This window comes from Zosterops lateralis (genome assembly GCF_965231275.1).
Source record: "Zosterops lateralis genome assembly, chromosome: 6".
Taxonomy (NCBI): domain Eukaryota; kingdom Metazoa; phylum Chordata; class Aves; order Passeriformes; family Zosteropidae; genus Zosterops; species Zosterops lateralis.
In genome coordinates, this window is record NC_139761.1 from 3,441,871 (window position 1) to 3,463,861 (window position 21,991).

At 47.7% G+C, this 21,991-nt stretch overlaps 1 protein-coding gene across 1 annotated transcript; it reads right to left on the reverse strand.

Annotated features, from left to right (window-relative positions):
• Nucleotides 1-223: 223 nt before the first annotated feature.
• On the reverse strand, nt 224-20,354 carry GCH1 (GTP cyclohydrolase 1). Its single transcript, XM_083864370.1, has 6 exons — nt 19,988-20,354; nt 9,331-9,440; nt 7,105-7,160; nt 4,102-4,133; nt 3,117-3,201; nt 224-2,319 (listed from the first exon to the last, which is right to left on the reverse strand). Exons 1-6 carry the CDS (start codon nt 20,289-20,291, stop codon nt 2,193-2,195), a joined length of 714 nt encoding a protein of 237 aa, XP_083720496.1. The 5' UTR covers nt 20,292-20,354; the 3' UTR covers nt 224-2,192.
• Nucleotides 20,355-21,991: the final 1,637 nt, after the last annotated feature.

Sequence of the window (21,991 nt, forward strand, 5' to 3'; positions counted from 1 at the left end):
CTTTAATGTTTCAGAGACAATAATGGACTGGTGAGCAGTACAACAGGGGCTGTACATCCTATACATATTTACACGCAGGGTGTAGTTAAAGCTCCTGTATCCCAACAATGCTGATGTTCCAAAAAATGAGAATTACAACAACAAAAATGGGAACAAAATCCAAGGCCACGAGTAGAGAGAGGTATGTTTTAAGGGCAACAGGTGACATAGAAATAAAAAACAGTGGTGGTGCAACGTGAACTTTATCCTGAATAGAGATAAGTGGTTCAAACACAACTTTTTTTGGTGCCTCAGGAGCAAGAGAGTGTTTTACAGAGACTTAATTTCCAAACTAAAGCAAGGAAAGAGAAATAAGTGTACTGGTGTGTGCCCCTTTGGTCCTCAAAAATCTCCTTCCAGTCGGGCTAAAAGGAGAGGTTTACTGCCAACTTCAGGCAAGAAAAGATTTAAGGCTTTTCAGCTGGATATTTGTAAAATACTGAACTGAAAACTGGAGATTTCAGGAAAACAAATGCCATGGAGTTGGTGTGGTTTAGCAATGTGCAGCACAGCTTGTTTACACCAGTGACAAACACTGTTACAGCACCTAATCCTACAGAATCCAGGACAGAATCTTATAAAAGATTTTTCCAATAATGCTGTGAAGGTCCTCAAAGTAAAATTAGTGTAATTAAACACATGAGTTTGTTCTCCTTGAACAAGTTCTTTAGGCCCAACCTGACCAGTCACATTTTAGTTTTGTTTCCAACATGGGCTGGAGCAAGAGGGAGGAATGTTGATGAGATGGAGCTGGGGAACTGCCCCTGAGGTTGGTGTGCAGGACATCTTGGATTGATATCCAGCAAAGCAGAGAGAACCCTGGGAACCTCTGGGCATCCAAATCCCCCCTGGCTGACACTGGTTTTGCAAACTCGGTGTGAGGAGGGTGGTTTCCATTTGCACCTCATCTTTTCCCAATTAAGAGTTACAAAACAAACCCATTAAAACGGTAACAAAGCAGAAGTTCAGCCAAGTCCAGCTGCACTGAAACTTTTTGTACCAATTCTGCCACTTACAGAGGTTGCCACATACACAGGGAAAGAAAAAAGAAAAAAAAAAAAAAAAAGAGAAAAAAAAAAAAAAAAAAGTGGTTTGATTCATTCTGGTGGCCCTGGAAATGCTTTTCTCAGCTGCTCTTACGAAATGAGCTGTTGTCATTCCAGGTTACTCTGCCCCGAAATAACCCAACCTGTACTCAGGGAGGGGAGGTACCGTGTGCTCTGCTCAGGATTTCATGCTCACCTTTGCTCCAGCTTTGGAAATGGAAACCTTGGAATGCTTGCAAATCTTCATTCTCACATTATCAGACTAATTTTAGCTTCTTGGTCTAACCCACGGAAAGCCAAGAAGGAAAGCTCAAGATATAAATATATTTAAAAACCTCTTTGGATTCCTCAGTACTCTGCAGACAGACTCTGCAGGGTTTGTTTTTTTTTCCTCTCCTCTATTAAAGTTTCCTTAAAAAGAGTAAGAAACTGACAGTTCAAGTGGTCAGACATTCTGAGGCACAGAGAAAAAGGTGCACAAACCCCTTGGCACTGAGACAGGGCTGTGCCCCAAATAATTCAGAAGTTCATTCCCTGCCTGTTAAGAGGATAGGAAAAACAGAGTTTAAACATTTCTCAAACAACGAAAAAAATACACAAAAAGGGAAGGTTAATACCAGCAAGTATATAAAACACACCACAGGTATAACATACATTATCCAGGTACTGAAACAACCACTGCAGGACTTGCAATAAAACATAGTCCAATAATTGAGGACAATCCCAATCCTACAAAAATCCACATCCTTTCAGGTGTTTCCTGTGCTGCTCCACATTTATTCTAATAAACACAATTATTTCATAAATATCCATTTCACTCCTAAGCCCCACTTCTCTCCTGACAGTTGGATATTCTGCATCACGGATGGAAAAACATTTCCAAACTCCTGCTTGTGGCTCGTAACCCTTTGACATCAGCACCAGTGGCAATCCAGGAGGAGCCTCCCTCATCCCTACCTTTCCCATTTGCCACCAGAAGCCTTTCACTGCACAAAGACTAGGACAACAATTCACAACGATTCAGTTTCAAATTGGGACGTGGGAACAGAGGACAGAGAGTGACACAGGACAGAACAATCCAGAGTGCATCCAGAGGGTAACGCAGTTTCAGCTCCTGATGAGAGTCAGGAATTCTTCTCGGGTCTTTGGATCTTCCCGGAACACCCCCAACATTGTGCTGGTTACAGTTTTACTGTTCATTTTCTGTACCCCACGCATGACCATGCACATGTGCCTGGGAGAAAGGAGAGGGGAGTCAGTGCATCAGGAACACTCCTGGGGAAGGAGAAATCCCACAGGGAGAGATGTTTCTTACATGGTCACATCCAGTTCTGGGAAGGTAACAACACCTTCACCACCAGAAAGGGAATCTGCAGCACCTCAGCTCTGGAAGAGTCACATCCTCAGCCACTGAGGGCTGCCTCCTCTCCCCTGATCCCACTAAAATCCCACCTTCCCCAAGGTGGATTCTGATCACAGGGACATGTCTGCTGCTGGTGCCAAGCTCTGCTCTGCTCGAGGAGGCAGCAGGAGCACAGGGCATGGAGCTGGTGCAGGTGGGACAGCTCCTCACTGCCACAATTCCACAGAGGATCAGGCAGTGCCCACTTTAAATGGCTCCAGCACATCAAGATCATTAATTTTTTTTATTACTACTAACAATATTTTATTATTAATAGGGTTGTTGTTATTATTATTGTTATTGTTATTAATAATCTCTCAGAGGCAGAGAGATTAGTAATAGCACAGCACACAGCTGCCACAGCCAAAGGGGCAACATGCACCAGCCCTGCAGCACAAGGATCCCATGGAGCCACATGATCCCACCCCTGGAACACCTGGGATCACACAGAGAGCTGGGATCCCACCCATGGAACACCTGGAATCACACATATGGAACACCTGGGATCCCAGCCCTGGAACCTCTGGGATCCCACACCTGGAACACTTGGGATCCCAGCCCTGGCACCCCTGGGACCCCACCCTTGGGACACCTGGGATCTCAGCCCTGGAACCCCTGGGATCACTCACGTCGCTTCCACGACGACGCCGACCCCCGCGGGCTGTAAGGCTTCTGTGATGGCGATTGCAATTTGTTTGGTAAGGCGTTCCTGGACTGAGGGGACAACAGGGAATTCAGACTCCCAGAATCCCAGAATGGTTTGGGTTAAAAGGAACATTAAAGCTCATCTCATTCCAAACCCCCCACCACGGGCGAGGACACCTTCTACTAGACCAGGTTGCTCCAATCCCCATCCATCCTATCTTCCATTTTGTATCCTGGAACAGACCTTTTATTTTCCTGTTTATATTTGAAGCCATTTTGCATTCCACCTCTCCAACCACAATTTGTTCTAACAGCTCCTCCATTTCCTATTTTGCAGTAAGATTTTCGTGCCTGTTTGTTCTGTTTCAGTTTTTGGTGTGTTTGTTCCCAGCATTACTGCTGCATCATTTATTCCACATGCCCAATTTCTCCTCTTAAGGAAAGGGAGATTAAAAAATTATCTTTGTCCTGCAAAGCTTTACTTCTGGCAGTTCTAGCACCCTCTATTCACCAGCCTGGTGGTCACTGAGACTTCTCTTGCCAAGACCAGGCCAAATTTAACCACAGGACAAAGGCAGCAGGTTCAGCCCAACCCAAGGGTTTGGACTCTGCAGCTTCCTCTCCTCAGGGGCAGGAGGCAGCTCCTGCTCCTTTGCCTCAGACAAGAATTCCTGAAGGCATCTCTCCAAATCTCTGCAGGAGAGTTCATCCCCAGCAGCATCCAAATGGTTTAATTATTCCTGGCAGCTCTACCTGGTAGCACATTTACCTTTGGAATTAATTCCAGCCTCCATTTACCTTCCTAGGCAGAAGTTACCCTTCACTGGGAATGCAGGGGCTAAGTGCAATAACATAACCTCTTCAATAAGTGTTTTTCTTCCCTCTTAAACTCCACATCTACCAATTACCAGCCCCCTGCACTGACTAGGAGAGGAGTGCACACAACAAACACCCAAATTTTGTGTTTACCTTGTAATCTTCTACTGTATATTTCCACGATCCTAAAGGAGAAAGGAAAAAAACAATACTATAGTTATTTCCAGTTAGCCACTGACTGATTTTCACAATTAATTTGATGCTGTCAAAAGAGACTCCTGCACTGATCCATGTCCTTGCTGGAAATCCATGGATTTCCACTCTGCTGTCCAGGTATTCCTCACAGACTTCTCTTGGCACATCACTGTGTTGAGTGAGAGGCTCCCCCCACCTGCAGCACCAGGGACTATTTTTGGATAAACCAGTCACTTCTTCTCTGGTCTCCTTCTCTTGGTTTGGAATTCCTTGTGTCCCCACCCACCTGCCTTGCAGGGCTGTGGGGGAATTAATGTCCAAAGACTCCCAGAACCCTAATTCCTGAACATTTCACTGAGCTTCACACTAGACCAAATGCTGCCTTAAGGTCAGTTCAGATGATGGATTCCCAGAAGGCTGAAATTGAGCAAGAAAATGTCTTGGATTCTTGCATTTAGCCACAAATTTAACTGAGAACAATGAGACAGAATTGTTCTTCTTTAAAACAGAATCTCTCACCCCATCCTTCACATTTCAGTGCAGGGATCACCTTAATGGTCCCCTCCAACAGGACTTCAAATTGAAGCCACTGGTGGGCAGTGGAAGGGACATTTAATGACAGCTCTAGAATCCACCCATGTAAGAAAATCCATATAATTGCTCTGTAACTCCAGGGGTTGCTCATACCCAACTCAAATGCTTAATTACACTTCAAGTGGCCACAAAAAGGAGTTGCTATAGCAAGCTTTGATACCTGTCTGGTCACACCAGACAAAAGCCAGACAGAGGCTGGCAGCCTGAAGCATCACTTACAAGAATCATCCCCGACAATGAGACTCTCCTGCTGTTTTGGAGAGAGAATTAAATGCACAAACCCCCCCTCCAGCAATGAAATGGTTGAGTTACAGCATAAACAAACAACACAATATTTAGATTAACTATATGGATAGGAAACATGCTCAGATATTGCATAGAAGAAGTCCTAGCAAGGTGTTCATGTAAAAACAGTTATTTGAAAGAGCATTTTCAAGCCTCAGTTTAAAACCCAGAGAAAGATGTTTGTTTACTGAATGCAGGTCATCCACAACTACAGAAACTCACCACATTAGACTAATCCTATTATGAAAGATTAGGCCTAGAGCACCAACAGCCTCACAAATCTTTGCTTTGAACACTGGTTGCATTATATAGGGCACGAAAGGGAGGCACAATTTGGTGCCCCCAACCTCTTCAGGGCAAGCACTCCAAAGTGAGAACATTTTGTTCTACAAGGATCTAATCTCTTCATTATTGCAGTATATGGGAGTTTTTTACCCTCACTTTAGAAAGAGACAAGATTTAACCTTTGAGCATATTGCACCTATTGATGCAGGTTTCCATTCTGAGGATAAATAGTAGGAAAACTGTATCTTTCTAACAGCACCTTGCCACTTGCATTTGAAAGAAAAAAAAATCATTGAAAAGCATTTTGAGCTCCTTTTTACAACTGCAGTCAGGAGAGAAATAGAGATCAGAGCAAGCACAAGCCAACAGATGCACATTTCAAATGTGATCCTTAATCCTGCATTGGAACTCTGCAGAAATGAAACCACGTCCTAAGGACAGGCTCTTCAGGAAGGATGGATTCTCCTCAGAAACAACAACAAAACAACACCCCCAGCCCTGCACCACCCAAAACTCAACAGAAACCATGGGATGCCACACACATCCCCAAGCATGAGCAGCCAACAGGAGATGAAGCAAACTTTTTTGCCCAGCAACTGCAGTTGTGACAGCTCAGAACCCCAGCCTACAATCCCAGCAGCTCTGAACAGCCACCAAAAAAAAAAAAAAAAAAAAAAGCAGGAGAAACATTACAGATTGAACAAGCTCTTTCCAGCCTTTTAATCAGAGCAAAGCTCACTCCCAAAAGCTCTGCTGGGGACAGGGAGATGCCTCCCTGCAATACCAGGTCACACAGCAGAGATGGGACCTCCAAGGATCCTTCAACTCCCTGTTGGGAAAGCAGAGAAGAACAAATCTGGCTCACTTTAGGACATTTTGCTGTCATACCCTACACATTTCTTGCCTGCTAAGAAAACCCAGCAGGCAGGGCAGATTTGCAGGGCTAATTTCTCATTAGTGTTACTGCAACTGCAGCAGGATTAACAGACCCATCAGAGAAAGCAACACCAGCGTGGTCTTTCTGAACTTCAGTCAGATTTTTGGATTTGTTTCTCAAAAAGGGACCCTTCCACTCTGATCCCAAATAATCTGCTTATTGAAGGGATCTGCCATCCTCTTCCTCACCAGCACAAGAAAATGTCACTTAATTACAAGAGTCAGTGCAAGTACTGACCCAAAGGCACTTGCTGAGGAAAAAAACTATTTTACATAAGAAATGAATTTCTCAAGTGTATCACAAATTGCTTTGTTTCTTAGGCTGCACTTTATCTATAAAATCTACCCCACAGCACTCTCAGCACCTCTGCAGTGAAACAAAGAAATGCCAAATTTTTCTGAAGAGTCAGCTAAGAGAGATAAGCTTTAGATTCAATTTATATCCACAAAAAATGTGATCATCTACAGTTTGGATGTTATCAGATTTTTGTCCTTATTATTCAATCTACAACCAAGTGGTAAAGAACTGGAAATTCTCACTGTTTTTTGTGGCCTGCCTTAGAACACAACCGAATTCTCTTGTTCTTTGCCTCAGAGCTCCCTGCAGACCCCACTGCTCTGGGAGAACCTACAAAAGCATCAGGGCTCTGCTGCAGCCACTGGTGAGAACTGACACACAGCTCCAAGACTTATCTGTCCTCTCCACAAAGAAAAACAATACTGGGGATTGGTCTAAATCCAAATCCTGGACACAAAGTGAGGCTGAGCTTTAGAGGGAGAGGAGATTAAAAAGATTAGCACAGCTAAGCACAGCCTGGAATCCTTTTTACAAATTAGCATCACTTTCATTAGAGCACTTACCTAGCGAGCTTGCTGAGGCCAAGCACTTGTTTGTTGGGGAGATAACCAATGTGTACCTGGATAGGGGAGAACAAACATTAACAGCAGCAATATCACCCTCCCAAGGGCAGATGAAACTCATGCACAGACTATGAGATGTGCATTTGCCCCCAGAATTAACTCTGGGACAGCCCAGAAGTCTCAGCACGTGGGAGGAACGTGGCACCATGCAAGCCTGGGGAATTGTGGAGCTGAGGCTGTGAATGCCTCGTGAGGTCCTGGTGGAGAATAGGTGAGTTTTTCTGAGGGGGACAAAAGTCACAGCTCTTCAGGAGTCAAGGCTTATGTTCCAAGTCTCAGGAATGTCACAGAAGGCTGCTGCATTTGGGGACAAAGGCAGCCTATTACTCAGCACAGCATTATTTGTCTAAAATAAACAGGCTTTTCTTAAATGGATTTAGGGAGCGGAAGGAAGAGGGACTGTGCTTCACTTCCAGTGAAAGTTCTGATGCCAAGAAGTACTTTGCAACCAAAAATCAGGCTGCACTTCCTGATTTGATTTCTTTTTTTCTTGTTTTAGTATCATAGATCACTGATGATTAACTCAGCTTCCATCCTGCTCAAATATGGATTTGCTGAACATGAACTAAATTGGAAGAAGTTGAGCAGAAAAGTGCTCAGATATGACAGGAAGGACATTTAACTCCTTGTTTTTAGAAAGCCATGGAGGCCACTGAATTCCAATAGGTTTACAGTTATAACAGATTATAAACCAGTACTTGTGCCACTGTACCAGAGACTTGAAAAATGAGCCAAGATACAGCAGGGGAGTGTCAGTGGGGGATTCTGGCTTTGCCTGGAGAATCTCAGAATCCTGTGCTGCTGTACCTGCAGTAGAGGTACCACAGTGCACCTGATTACCTGGCTAACTTGCTCATTCCTACCCCTTCTGTTAGTCAACCAACCCACTGACACCTGAAAAGACATGAAACATTTCAGACAAAGTGAGAGACACGACTTAGAACTGAGCTTTGAACCATGTTCCCCGTAGTTTTGCAGGTTTATTGATTTCCTTTAGGACAGAACTGCAAATGCAAGACCTACAGGTGGGTGTTTGCAGCCTCTTTGGTGCACCCAGCAGGGCAATGGTTATTCTGAGTATTTAGAGCCATACCAAGTCATTTAGTAGGACTGAGTCAGTGTTTGTGTGGAGATTTCTCCAAATCACACAGGGTAAACAGCTGGATATTAAAAAAAAAAAAAAAAAATGCACACATTGCCACAGGAGTAACAGGGAGAATATTCACAGTACACACAAACCAAGAACAGGCACACAACAGAAAGTTTGCACAGAAAAAGGTTATCCTGCTCTCCAGCATAAAACACTAACAGCAAGAAAAGAAAGCAAACAAAACTGAATTGACTCAACCAAATAAACAGCTGTTTTCTGTTCATGTATTCTATTATTGGGAGACAATTTGCTTGGAACATATGTGGCACTGATTGAATTTTACAGACAACACAAGCACGTGCTGCTCTTGGACCTGTGAGCACTTTGTGATAACAGATGGATGAGGCTAAGCTCCATCCTTCTGGGCTGATAAGGGAGTGAAGAGGTTTAGTTGTGCAGCTCCCACTCAGAACTCTCCATCACCTCTACAGTGGTTAACTGGAGAAATTTTATTTCCTTGAAGCTGTTGGCACTACAATTCCAACTGAACCCTCTGAAGCACCAGCCCTTTTCACGGGACTCCCCAATCAAGGATCACCAGTTTTGGCCACCCTCACCCTGACTCGGCTCACACAATTAAGGCAGGGCTACTAATGAGTTTGTTCCACTCCCAGGGGGTTTCAGAGATGAATGTGCACTGGATAACTCTGAGCCAGGAGCTAAATCCATGACAGAGCCAGTGTGCAGGGTGAGCTGGTTTAATATCAAGATGTCTGCCCTCGAGGCTTGCTGCTGCTTCATGGAGAAGAGCTTTGATATGAAATGTCAGAAACCATTAGATTACTTAGACTAGGAAAGGTTGAGCACTATATTTCAGGGGCTTAAATTCAAATAAAACCTCACATTAAGGAGACCTTCCTTATTTGTATTCTGCAGATTAAACTTCTAGAACTGTAGCCCTAAGCAGCAAGTACTTACGGCCTTAAAAGCTTTGCAGCTACAGCTGCAGAGTCTTTTACATGAACTTAAGGTCTTTTATTGTGCATTCCCAGGTTTGTTCTGCGAGGGAGAGTTACCTTTCCAACAAATGGAACGAGGTGATGCTCACACAATGAGAACATGTCTATGTCCTTCACAATTACCATCTCATCATGGTCTTCGTCGAAGATGGCGTCGTTCAGGACATCTGAAATTTAAACATTTGCATTAAAAATAAACATAAAAAGCACGGCAGGCTCTTCCAGCCAGCACCTGAAAAAGCTTGTGGTGAGGGCAGAACTCTCTCAGGGCTGTAGACTTGAGGGTTAAGGTCTGGGAGGGAAGTAAGGAGTAACATCACAAGCACCTTTTTTTTTGTGAACGATCCCACATTTTCCACAGTGTCACACTGCCTACGTGCTGCCCCAGAAGTCAGCCTGGAGTGTTTTATTTAATTAATAGCTTGAGCAGGGGTTAGAACAGGTCTGGTCTTTGCAGAATGACTGACATCTTAAGAGCAATTAAGCCTACAGCTGACAAAGAGAGCACCATGGCTTCCATCGCTGCTTCCACAAGCAAAGCCAGCCCCATTCCCAGGGGTCAGGGAAAAGCTAAGCCATCACTGTGGTTCCTCCAAATACTTTAACACCAGCATTGCTGTCTCCAAGAAGGCTTTGCATGCAGATTTCATCCTGTAGCAAACGAGGCAGCAGCTGTTTAGGTACACGCAGAAATCAGAGACACATCTGGGGAGATATTTGCTGTCCTGATCTGAAATGGGGAGGCACATCCACACTGCAGCCTAAGTCTGCACCTCAGAGTTAGCAGAAAGGTGAGGTGCATGAACTCCCACAGAGACAGAAGGGAGAAGAGACAGCTCAGTAAGAAAAGGAACATATAATATGACACTTGGCCAGTCTCAGAGCTCAGCAGAATGGATCCTCACTTGATTTTCCACTTTCAGCAGTCCCTTGACAAATCCCCAAACAATCCTGGCACAGGTTACAGCATATGAGTCTCCACAAAGACTGCAGGCACCTGGACCATGCTCAGAGAGCTTAAAAGTCAAATAGTCCCAAGTGTAGAAACCAGGTCTTTTGAAGAACAAGAGAGGAGAAACATGCAGGAGAGAACCAGCTGTGCAGATGGGCTGATAACAAGGACAAGGAATTCTGCAAACAAGTTCAGCTGGAAGCCACGATGGCTCCTTGGAGTCGCTGCCAGGAAAGCAGAGTCCCACACACCACAGCCAGACCAGGGCACTCAGGGACTGTCCTGCAAGCACCACGGAGCACCTGCAGAGGTGGTGACACAAACCCCACAGTGATGGTGACACAAATCTGACAGCAATGGTGACACAAATCCAATAGTGGTGTCTGCTCTGCTTGCCTTGGTGCCTTCCCCTGACAAGCACGTCCAGCTAATGGCCACCATCTGCTGTCGATAAGGGATCATCATCATCAGAACACATTTTAATTTCCTGCCTGCTATCAGCTCTGCGCAGGTAACCCTGGAAACTGCGGCACGGCGTTCCGCCTGCGACGAGGGCTCTTTCCTGGGAAGGGCTGGAAACCTGCAAGGCAGCCAGGATGAATCCTAGAAGAGTTTTGGGTCGGGTCAGAGAGCAGGAGTAGGGGGCACGGAAAAGACCAGGGAACAACTCTGTGAAGGCACACTATTCTGTCCTTCAAATTTCTGATTTACACCAAGCGCTGCTGGGGAGGGTTTTGGTTGCATGGGCAGCATCATGCATTGTGTAATCATGAATTTAGCCAGGCAAAGAGAGAATCCAGAGCAGAGGATGTGAACAGGCTCACGGGAGAGGGAAGGGGAGGCAGAGCAGCTGTCTGGATCCTGAGCTCCCTCCTGCAGCACTCTGCAGCCCTGCCATTTCCACAGCAGAAAGGCAAACAGTGGTTGCACAAAACCTGCCGCCGTGGCCAGAGTTATTAAAACAAAATCCAAACAGATCCACAAAGCATCTCTAGAGTGACTGCTGCTGTTATTAGACCCCCCAGCTCAGCTCACAGCAGCCTTGCCAGGAGCATATCAGAGCCTGATGTCAGATACGGATTTACGTCAGTGCACTCGCAAAGCAGATTGTTCAGAACAGCCAGAAATGGCCAAATTCTCATTAAGAGTTGTGGCAGTGTGTGACACAGAGCAGGGCCAGAGCTACAGAAGGTACTTCCCCCATGAAGCCTCATACCCATGTGCATATAAATGCATTTACACACTAATTAACATAAAAAACATATATTAGTAGAGCCTTACAAACTTTCTCTCACAGATGTGTTGTATCATGGAGACAGATCAGCCAAAGAGAAGTTTAAGTGACCTCAGAGGTACCACACAGGCAACTCCAGGAATAAAAGGCATCCTGCATCCTTCTCATGGCCAAAGCAATCAGACAGGAATACAAAAGGCACATCCCAGTCTCAGCAGTGTGGGCAATACCCCTGCACAGCCAGGGGAGTTTGAGAGGTAAGAAAACAGATCTGCATGTCAAGAATGCAGCCATAGAGCTGTGAGGTGCTTCACACTTCTTATTTATAGTGGTCTTGCCATTTTTGCACCTTTTATTTATTTAATATTAGCAGCAAGTTGCAGCCAGGTCACAGACAACACCTGCACTTGTGCCTGCAGCAGGATGTGCTGATTTTGTCAGCACCAGCTACTCCTTGAGAAGAAGGGCCCACAAAGGAAGAAATCAGCTCAGTGTTAGGCCCCCCAAAAACTCCTCCCCAAGTGCCAGGTGACACAAGGACACAAAGGTAAAACAAAGTGTGAGGCTGAAAGTCACCACTTGATTAAATGGCCACAGTGTGGAGAGCCCCAGTCACCCCTACTCTGCTCCAGCCCCTCCTGCTCACACTTCCCAAGTCTCTCTTCCTGCACATCAGCACAGATTGAAGCCTGTCCATCCCTACATCTCTTCCTTTGGAGCCAAAGCCCCGTGTTGGCAAAGCAGAGTGAGCAGAGCATCTTTTCACAGCTGCTTCTACCCACTGCAGCAGTTGTTTGCAGTAATTACACAGGAGACACTTCTCTGGCAGAGACTCAAACACCTTGTGAAGGGAAGCAACACCATTTTATCTAAATTTGTCAGGGGTTTTTTTTATACTTTTTTGAATTTTTTCCTAGTTTTTCCATTTGCAATAGCATCAAACAGGGCTCTGACAAGCTCAGCCTGTGTGCTGCAAAACATGTTCTGGAGAATTTAACAGAGTTGAAAGGACAAAAGGGGAAAGAGCCTCAGACTAACCAGACCAGAAGCAAAGCTGGGGACAAATTTTTGCCCCTTTTCCTGTTGTTCCACTCTACCTACTAGGCCATGCTGCCTGCTTCACTAGTTTGATTCCATGGTTTGTAGAGTCAGGGTGCTCCCTAAATTATCCCAGCTGATTTTTCCTTCAGCCAAAAGTTCAGATCCCAGTGCAAAAAACTTCAATGGGATGTTAAAACTGAACAGACACCTGTGCTGCAAGTTCATTTCTACAACAGAGCAGAATTAATATGCCCTTTATCTTCAAAAAGAGTTGATAAAATGAAAAATCAAAACTGGATGAAGACAGAATGAGAAAGACCTTTCAGGACTCTGCGTCAGAGCTCAGCAAAGATATCTGTTGCTATAGAAACTATTTGCATGGCTTTAATGTGTCACAGGAAAGCAAAAGCACCTCTGGCAATCAGAGAAGGCAGAGCCCACCCAGAACGGGCTCAGGATGTGGAGGGGATGAAGGATGGCAGCACTGCAGCAGCTTCACAGCACTTCAGAGCTGCCTTTTTTTACTCTGCCTGGGAGTGAAGTGATGCAGGTTGTTCTCACCAGGAGTTTAAGCACTTCCCTGTGGTGTTAAGCTGCCACACAGCTCCAATTTAAGTGCAGGTTGCTCAGTGCCAGCAGGATGAAGGCAGCCTCAGGAACTCCCTGACACTGCTGCTTGAGCTCAAACATCCTGGCAGAGACAAAAGGCATGAGGTTCTCCTGACACTCATCCCACAGGTCCAGGCTGTCCCCTCTGTCCTTTGCTCTTCACAGTGACCCTCAAGTGCTACAGGCAGGGCAGGAATGGGCTCAGGCCAAGGCAGGATGACATCCCATGGGACAAACCACACCAGCTGGAACAAACTAAACACTGGCTGAGCTCAGACACCTCCAGGAACACAGAGTTACCCCCAAAGCACTGGCAGGGACCTCACATGAACCCAGGAGCAGGTCATGGTTTGGAGGATGCTCCAGAAGAGCAGTGCCATGACCCAACTAAGGCTGACTGATCTGTAAGGCAGAACCACCTGGGGAATTCTGGCAGGTATTTCTGATTGTCCTGCTCAGAGTTCCCTCCCAGCTGAGGACAGATGTAACAGGCAGCAGGGGACATGAGTTCACAGCTGAATGAGTGGCAGGGAAACCAGCAGACTGCAGGGTCAGGATGAAATCTGGAAGGAAACTGCTGTAAAAACCCCTCAGCTACTGCTGGGTGAGCAGTAAAGTGTAGAGTCAAACCTGGCTTTGTTTTTTATTTACTCCTGTGATGACATTACAGGTAACTGAAGTTAGGGAAAACATTCCAGACAAGCAACAAGAAAATTCTTGCAGCCTTTGAGTATTGAAAAGGCACCAGGAATTTATTATGCATTCAGAGAGCCAGGCAGTAAAAATATTAATGTAAAGGGCTTATACTGCTGCAGAAAGTTAATGACTTCAGGTTGCTAAGAAAGGGGAGGCTCTGGGTATGTCATTTGCTTCAAGAAATCCTGAAGAACTCTAGAAAGAGGCACAGCCTGAGATGCCACATGATTGTTTAAACAGCCCACAGAGTTCAAAAGATGCTGAGAAATGAACACTTGTCACAACAAACCTTCCTAGCAGGAACCAGGAGAAACCTTAGACACAAAAGAGTTTACAAGGTTCTGGCTACTATTTCAGATTTCATCACCAAAAGACTAGAACCAGACACTCCACACTTCAGACAGGAACATTTGCTGCAGAAGCAAAGCTTAATCCCTCAGCCACCAGAAGGGAGGTGAACCAGACGCGTGATTCAAGGGACATTTCACAGGAGCAAAGATAAAGGAAAAGCATTATTGGTGTTCAGCTAATTCTGGCTGTGATTTGTACAGATTTGTTTATTTTTCTCTAAGATACCCTCCACGTTGTAGTGAGGCTGGAGTCTATTCATAACAGATCAGCTCCTGCAGACAGATGAAGTCAAGATTAGGTTCTAGGAGTTGTTCTCTGCCAGGAGGTTTATTAATAGGAGGGAAAGCAGCGTTATGGAGATGCTCATTAAAATGTATCAGCTTTTCAATAACCATTTCAATGTCCCATGTCACAGAAGGTGCTCATCCACACTTCTTTCTGAAACTGAAACAAAGGAAAAATCAAAGACAAAACACTTCAGGAGGGCAACATGAAAGATCAGAAGCCTGCAACAGCTCAGACCCAAGAGGTTACAATATTTAATAAATTCTTGACAAAATCCAACCAAGCTTAGTGTTACTTGAGCATTACCAGGCAGGAGAGATGATCCATGAAAATCCCAGTTCCCAGAAGTTTCATTGCATTTAGTGTGTGCTCCAGCATGGCAAGCTTCCCTTATGTGGGGGCAGAGATTGAAGAAACCCCAAAATAACCTCACTCTGAACAACCCTGTGTTTCCCAGCCTCTGGTTTACCAGGAACAAGCCATGGCTGGAGCACAACAATGCTGAGGTTTCAGCTGTTAATAGATGACGGTGCTGCATCTGTGTCCTCATGGATGAGCCAGCAGCACCTCGATTCCAGGAAAACACAGCACCTCCCCAGCTCCCAGCAAAGGGCATTGCTGCTGATCAAACAGCCTTGTTTGCTTAAAGCTCTGTGTGTTTTGACACAGCAATGCTTATCACCTCAGCACAGCAAACCAAGCAGGCTGGAAAAATTTACAAGCTCACACCACTGATGTTCTCTGTGAAAATACCAAACTCGCACAGACTAGAAGAGAAGAATATTAAGGCTGAATTTTTTTCACCTGTCAGTCTAGGAAAAGCACACAAACTAATGAGTGAGGAAATGACCTAACTAGTTGCTTGCCTTGAAATAAAAGCTGCCCAGCAGAGTGACTTGGCTTGCAGGCAAAATAACATGCAGCTCTCAAACCACAGAGGTCTGGGAAGCAAAGTTATCCCCTCCCAGCATTTCTGATTTTCATTTCCCTGTTAAACACTGAAAGGACAGGTGAACCTGCCAACATGCCTGAGAGCTGCCATGCTTATATGAACAAAGGCTGGGAGGCTCCTCTGGTAGCAGCTCCCACCATCAGCAGCAAACCCAGTTTGGTGAACATGTTTTGCTTTGAGTGTTTGTGGCTGATGAAAACAAGTGAACTTCCTCCTGCAGATGCAGGGAGCTTGTCCAGCCCCGTGCCTAATGTTTCCTGCAGGATTACACAACCCAAACCAACTCATTTATGATTCACCTTTCAAAGGCAGAACCATTGACACTGTTTCTGTAACTTACCAGTTGTTTGGGTCTGAAGCCTTCAGCTTCAGTTGTGAGTTAGTGCTGTCTGCAACCTTGTATTTCCATTTATTCACTAATTTACTGCCTTTGCACAGGGTTCCTGCTTTGTAGTGTTCATTATTAGACCCTCAGAGAGCATCTCTGAGCATGACATGAAGCCTTTAGCAAAAGGAAGGACAAGGTTTAACCTTTGTGGGGCAGGTAGCTGCCTGAACCAGCTGTCAAAAAGCTAAAGGCACCTGGCTCTCACAGCCCTGCTATTAACCCTCAGCAGCCAAGGGGGCTATTCTGAAATGCAATTTACACCCAGAAGTAACAAGCTGATAGATCTGACTCTGGGAAAGAGCACATTTCTTGGATGCTGGCACAGGGGCACTCCATGAAATTGGAAGTTACTTTTTTGGTGACTTTCCTACTCTGCCATCCTTACCAAGACATTGAGAGGATTCTGTTGCAACAGCTGCCAGTCTACAGCAGTGCTCAAGTGTCTGCACTGAGCTGTCAGGATTTTTAATCTGGTCCCCAGGTGGATTTTATTTGAAATCACTAGAGGCATTCTCACTACTGCAATCCAAGGGTGATGACTGGTACTACAGAAGTGGGAACAGCACATTTGAATACATCCTGTCAATGAAAGAGGTTGAGGCCTTTAGTAAAGCCAGGATTAATAAATGACAATCTGGAATTAACAGAAAGAGCCTGATATAGATATTTAATGAGTAAACTCTACTAATGGCTCTGACACACAACACTGAGCAGCTGCAGAACACAGATAGCAGAGATGAATGAGGGGAAAGCAGGAACACTGTCACTCTGCACTGCTGAAAACAAGTGAGGAAACACAGAGTAGAAGCTGGAAAGCAGAAATCAGCTTCTCTGCTGCTCACAAATCTGAATGGAGAGACAGAATTGAGGTGTTATCTTCCCTACAACACGACAAAGTAAGCTATGGGAAATCTAAACACACAAATACAATCAGGTGTCATGGAAGCAGTGACAACACCCAGGAGATCAAATGACCAGCACATTTAACCATGCTCCAAGTGTACCGTGTTGTCAGACACACAGAAACCAAAAAGATCATGGAATGGTTTGGGCTGGAAGGGATCCCTAAAGGCCAGCTACATGTCCAACCCTCTGCAGGAACACACTGAGGGAGGTTTAAGTCAAGCACACCAAGCATAGACCTCTGGCAGTGGCCTGGCAACTTCACCAGAAGAGAACAGAGCTGGGGAAGGGGCTGGAGCACCAGGAAAGGCTGAGGGAGCTGGGAAAGGGGCTCAGCCTGGAGAAAAGGAGGCTCAGGGGGGATCTTCTGGCTCTGCACAACTCCCTGACAGGGGGGGACAGCCAAGGGAGGCTCTGCTCCCAGGGAACAGGGACAGGAGGAGAGAGAATAGCCTCAAGTTGTTCCAGGGGAGCTTTAGATTGGATATTAGGGAATATTTCTTCACTGATAGGGTGGTCAGGCAGTGGCACAGCTGCCCAGGGCAGTGGTGGAGTCCCCATCCCTGGGGGGATTTAAAAGCCCTGTGGATGAGGCACATGGGGACATGGGCTAACAGTAATATTGGCAATGCTGGGGGAATGGTTGGACTCAATCTCAGAAGCCTAAACAAGTCTATAATTTGGATGTATATCTGCCACATCTTTCTTTGTGCTCTTTTATGGAAAATGAAAGCTCCATGAGACATTAATTGCTTTCCCTCTGCCTCCCCAGGGCAGATGCTGCAGCAAAGTTCACAGGGCTGATTTTAAAGCCTGTCCCTGTTCTGACATTCACTGTCCTGGTTCACCTGTGTCAATCCTTCCTGGCTGGGTCTGGAGCTCAGCAGGGACCTGTTGCAGCACACTTTGCCTCTGGCTGTGTTGTTGTACAAGCACCACCAGCACTGAGCTTTTACCTGAGGAACCTTTCCTGGGAAGATGGAACTTGCAGCTATTGTAACAGCCCCTCATCTTCTGCCTGCTGCAGGGATGAAATGGAAACACTCCTCAAAACACACCCTGCAAATCACTGCTTTAACCTCTGCCTATCCAGACAACTCCACATGTGGAGCTGAATAAGCTGCAAAAAAAAACCTGAGAAAACAAGAGGTCAGGGCTGATTTTTATCAGATTTTTGGGGATGGTTTGGGCTTTTTTTTGGTTCATTTTCTTTTTCACAGGCCACTTGCTGGTCCAGTTCACAGCCTGGCCAGGCAGAGAGCTGGATTGGTATAACCAAGGGAACAGCACAGGATGCTGCAGCAGAGACAGCAGAAATCCCACAGCCACTCTTGTGCCCAAATATTCTGTAGTTGTTGGCTCTAGGGTTCATGAGGGATTTAAAATTCCCTGAGAATAATTTACTCATATTGACTCTCCTAACAAACTCTTGATCCACCACTTGCTTTGCTGTCTGCTGTGGGCTTGTTCAGCTGCAGCTCTTCCTTCTGTTTGCCTGGGAAGAGTGAGAGGAGTGGAAGCTGAGCATCCTGCAAGAAGAGGAGAGTAGCTGGAAAGTAAAAGGATTCTTCACCTGACACAGGAAGGAATGTTAAGTTTCACAGCTTCACATGGTTTCTTAAAAAGAAAAAAGCAGTTCAGGAGTAGAGCACCCAGCAGTGGCATTTTCTATCCTTGGATATAATACAGCTCTCCCCCAGGTATGGATAACCAGAGGAGGGGAGTATCCACAACTACTCTGCTTAATTAAATGAATGTGAGAGATTAGAAGACCCCAGAGATCCTAGAGAACCCACCTTGGAGCAGAAAAAAAAGTTTTTAAGATTACTTTAGGTAATGTGTGCACACAAAACTGGCAGTGAGATAAGAGAGGACTTAAGAGGGGCAGCGACCTCATCCAGGTTCATTTGAGCATAAATCCCAGAAATTCATGCTCAAATCACCACTAAAAAAAATCCCTTCTGGGTGACTGAGAGGCCTCCCGTGTTTTACAGCAGGCCAAATGAGGAAAGTTAAACAAAACAACAGAAAAGATGATACTGTGAAACCCTGATGAAACCTCCCCTCAAACACACCGTGCAGCAGGACTAAGAGAGGAACAAGGATGGTCACTGCAGCCCAGAGCCTGTTCCCAGATGTGAACCAAAAACCTGGGTTGATCTGAAAGGCAGAACTACTCCCAAGGCAGAAATGCTGATCCTGGGAGAGGCTGGGACACAGCACTGGCAGGAGAGTTTAAGCTGCCCATGAGTAAGTGAATGCTGGAGGTTGTTGTAATGTGATTTCAAAAGAGCCAACAGCCGAGAAATAAAAATGAAACTAAACACAAACCCCCAGCCTTTAAGTTGAAGCACAGTGCACATAGAAAAGGACTCTGATGGGTCATCAATCAGCACAGTTCAGCCTTTACATTGGGCTACAATCTCCTGCTGCAGCTCTGGGCAGGCTCAGCACACCAGGGCTGGACTCCAGGGAGCAGAGCAGGAGCAGCTCCTTCCCCAGCCCCACTCAGAGACCCTTGTTTGCATCCCTTACTGACAGGAACTCGCCTTTTGCTGTAAAAAGGAGCAGAAAGGGGAATTCCCAAGCTCTCCAGACTCCTTTACTGTTTGTACTGGGTGCAGTCCTTAGTCAAGAGGCTGAGAAGAGGAAAAGTGATGTAAAAAAATATAAAAATTTCAAGCAGTATTTACCCTGCCTTGGAGCCACAAGTTATTGGTGAGAACACATCTCAGCCAGGTGTTTTCCTCAGCCAGGAAGCAGAGACACTCAGCTGGGGCAGGGATGTGAACCTGGGGTTCCCCTCCACACCTGCCTTTGCTGCTGGGACCCTGAGATGGGGATGGGACCTCCCTGTCCTCTTCCTTTCTCCTCACCTCGCTTCCTGAAGTTTCATCCCCACCTTTAAACAAACCTCGATTGATTAAACCATCCATAGAACAGGACTTTTCCTGAGAAAACTCAACCCCCTTCTATCTACTAATGGAAACAACTATTCCCCACCCTGCCCGGACACAGGAGGGAGGAAACCCACAAGTTCCTAAGGCAGGGCTGGAAAAGTTTCCCATCAGGAGAGAGAGAAAGCAAAAGCACTTGCTCTGCTCACCCGAACGAGAATGGGAACTTTACCCCTGCACAGAGTTTAATAATAAAATAAATAAATAAATAAATAAATAAATAAACCCGAGATATCTGGGGAGGGAGGAGACACACAGGTGACAACAAAGGTGATGCGATGACAGGACAAGGATGCTTTAAGAAACTCATTCCGAGGGACAAGGCAGCCCCGGGAGCGCTCCCTACCCGCGATGGTCTCCTGGTATCCCTTGGTGAAGAACTGCATGGCCGTGGCCGCCCTCCAGGGCGTCTTGAGCAGCCCCTGGCGCTGCGGGTCCTCGCCCAGCGCCCTCAGGATGGAGGTGTAGGCGGCGGCCAGGCCGGGCAGGCTCAGCTCGTTGTCCTCCTCGCTGCGGGGCCGCTCTCCCCGCCACCCATCCCCGCCGGGGCCGGTGCCGGTGCCGCCGCCCGGGGGGACCCGCGGCTTGTCCGGGGGTGGCTTCTCCCGCTCCTGCCGCGGGACCCCGTTCCAGCCCCGCGCCGCCTCCATGGGCCGCGCTGGGAGCGGGGCCGTGCGGGCAGAGCCGTGCCCGAGCCCCCTCAGCCCCCCCTGGACCCGCCCGTGCCCGTGCCCGCCGCTCCCGGCCCCGCCGCCGCCGCTTTTATCCCGCCCGCGCCGCCCCCATTGGCCGCCGCCGCCGCCGTGTCACCGCCGTGTCACCGCCGTGTCACCTCAGCCCCGCGGGCCGGGAGGGGCTGCCCGGGATGGGGGGACAGGGGGGGATCCCTGAGCCGGGATGGGGATAGCGGGAGATCCCCCGGGCTGAGGGCGGTACCCCGGGATGGGGCACGGGGGGAGCCGAGGGGATCCCTGGGGATGAGGATACAGGGTAACCCCAGGCTGGGAGTTCAGGGGGATGCTCGGGGTACTGAGGGATCTGAAGGGATGCCCCAGGCTGAGATCCGGGCTGGGGGTACAGGAGGATCAGAGGGGATCCCCCTGAGATGCAATCTGGGCTGGGAGTGCAGGGGGGTCCCCGAGCTGAGGCTGAGGGTACAGGGAGGTCCCTGGGCTGAGGTGTGGGCCGGGGGTACGGGGTACCAGAGGGGATCCCCAGGGATGAGGATACAGGGTAACCCCAGGCTGGGAGTGCAGGGGGATGCTCAGGGTATCTGAGGGGATGCCCCAGGCTGAGATCCAGGCTGGGAGCACAGGGAGATCCAAGGGGATCTCTGGATTGTGGGTACAGGGGGATCCCTGGGCTGAGGAGTGTGCTGGAGGTACTGGGGGTGCTCCTGCCTGGGGGTACAGGAGGGTCAGAGGGGATCCCCCCAGATGAGATCTGGGCTGGGAGTGCAGGGGGGTCCCCGAGCTGAGGCTGAGGGGATGGAGGGATCTCTGGGCTGAGTTGTGGGCAGGGGTTAATGGAGTATCCCAAGAGATGTCTAGGTCTGAAGATGTGGCATCCTCTAGGATGAGGTGTGTGAGCAGGGGGGGAATGCCCTGGGCTGGGGCTATAGGAGGATCCAGAGTGACCCCTGGGCTGAGGGTCCAGAGCTTCCAGAAGGGAATCCTGCAGAGGTGTGCTGGGGGTGTGGAGGGATCACTGGGGATGAGGATATGGGACACCCCCGAGGCTGAGGGTGTGGGGGGGATCCCTGGGCTGAGATGTGTGATGGGGGTACAGGGGGACCCCCCGGGCTGGAGGTACACTGAGAATTCCTGAGTTGGGAGGAGGGTACAGGGAGATCCCTCAAGCAGGGGGTATTGGGTGTGGGCTGGGGTTATGGGGGGATTCCCTGGGGGATTCAGCCCCGAGCTGCTGTAGGAGTCTAGTCTTTGCTCCTTCCATCACCCCGATGTGGGGGAGGCCTGTGAGGAGCCCAGGGTGAGCAGCAAGGAGATGGATGGGGCAGGTCCTGCTGGGATGCAGGTTCATACCCTGCACAGCAGCTCCCAGAATCATTCTCCACATTGTCCCCAATCCCTCAAACTCCTAGAGCTGGTCCCTTTCCCACCAGGGTGGTGCTGGCACGTCCTGCCCAGTCACTCTCTGGCACTGCTGGGGTGCCACCACCACCATTGTGAGGTGCTGTAGGCCACTGGGGTTGGGGTGCAGCCACCAGAATGATCCCAGGAGTGGACTGACCCTCCTTGGGGACCATTCCCAGCACCTCCTGCCAGCTGGGCCTCCATCCCTTCAGACCCCTGCAGACACCTTCCTGCTGCAGGGCTGGCCTGTCCCAATG

Coding starts and splice junctions, on each gene's coding strand:
- GCH1 (XM_083864370.1), bottom strand. CDS start 20,291: ATGGAGGCGGCGCGGGGCTGGAACGGGGTCCCGCGGCAGGAGCGGGAG. Junction 7,161..9,330: donor TCGTTCCATTTGTTGGAAAG/GTAACTCTCCCT, acceptor TCCCCTATCCAG/GTACACATTGGTTATCTCCC. Junction 2,320..3,116: donor GGCGTCGTCGTGGAAGCGAC/GTGAGTGATCCC, acceptor CCTTTCTCCCAG/GCACATGTGCATGGTCATGC.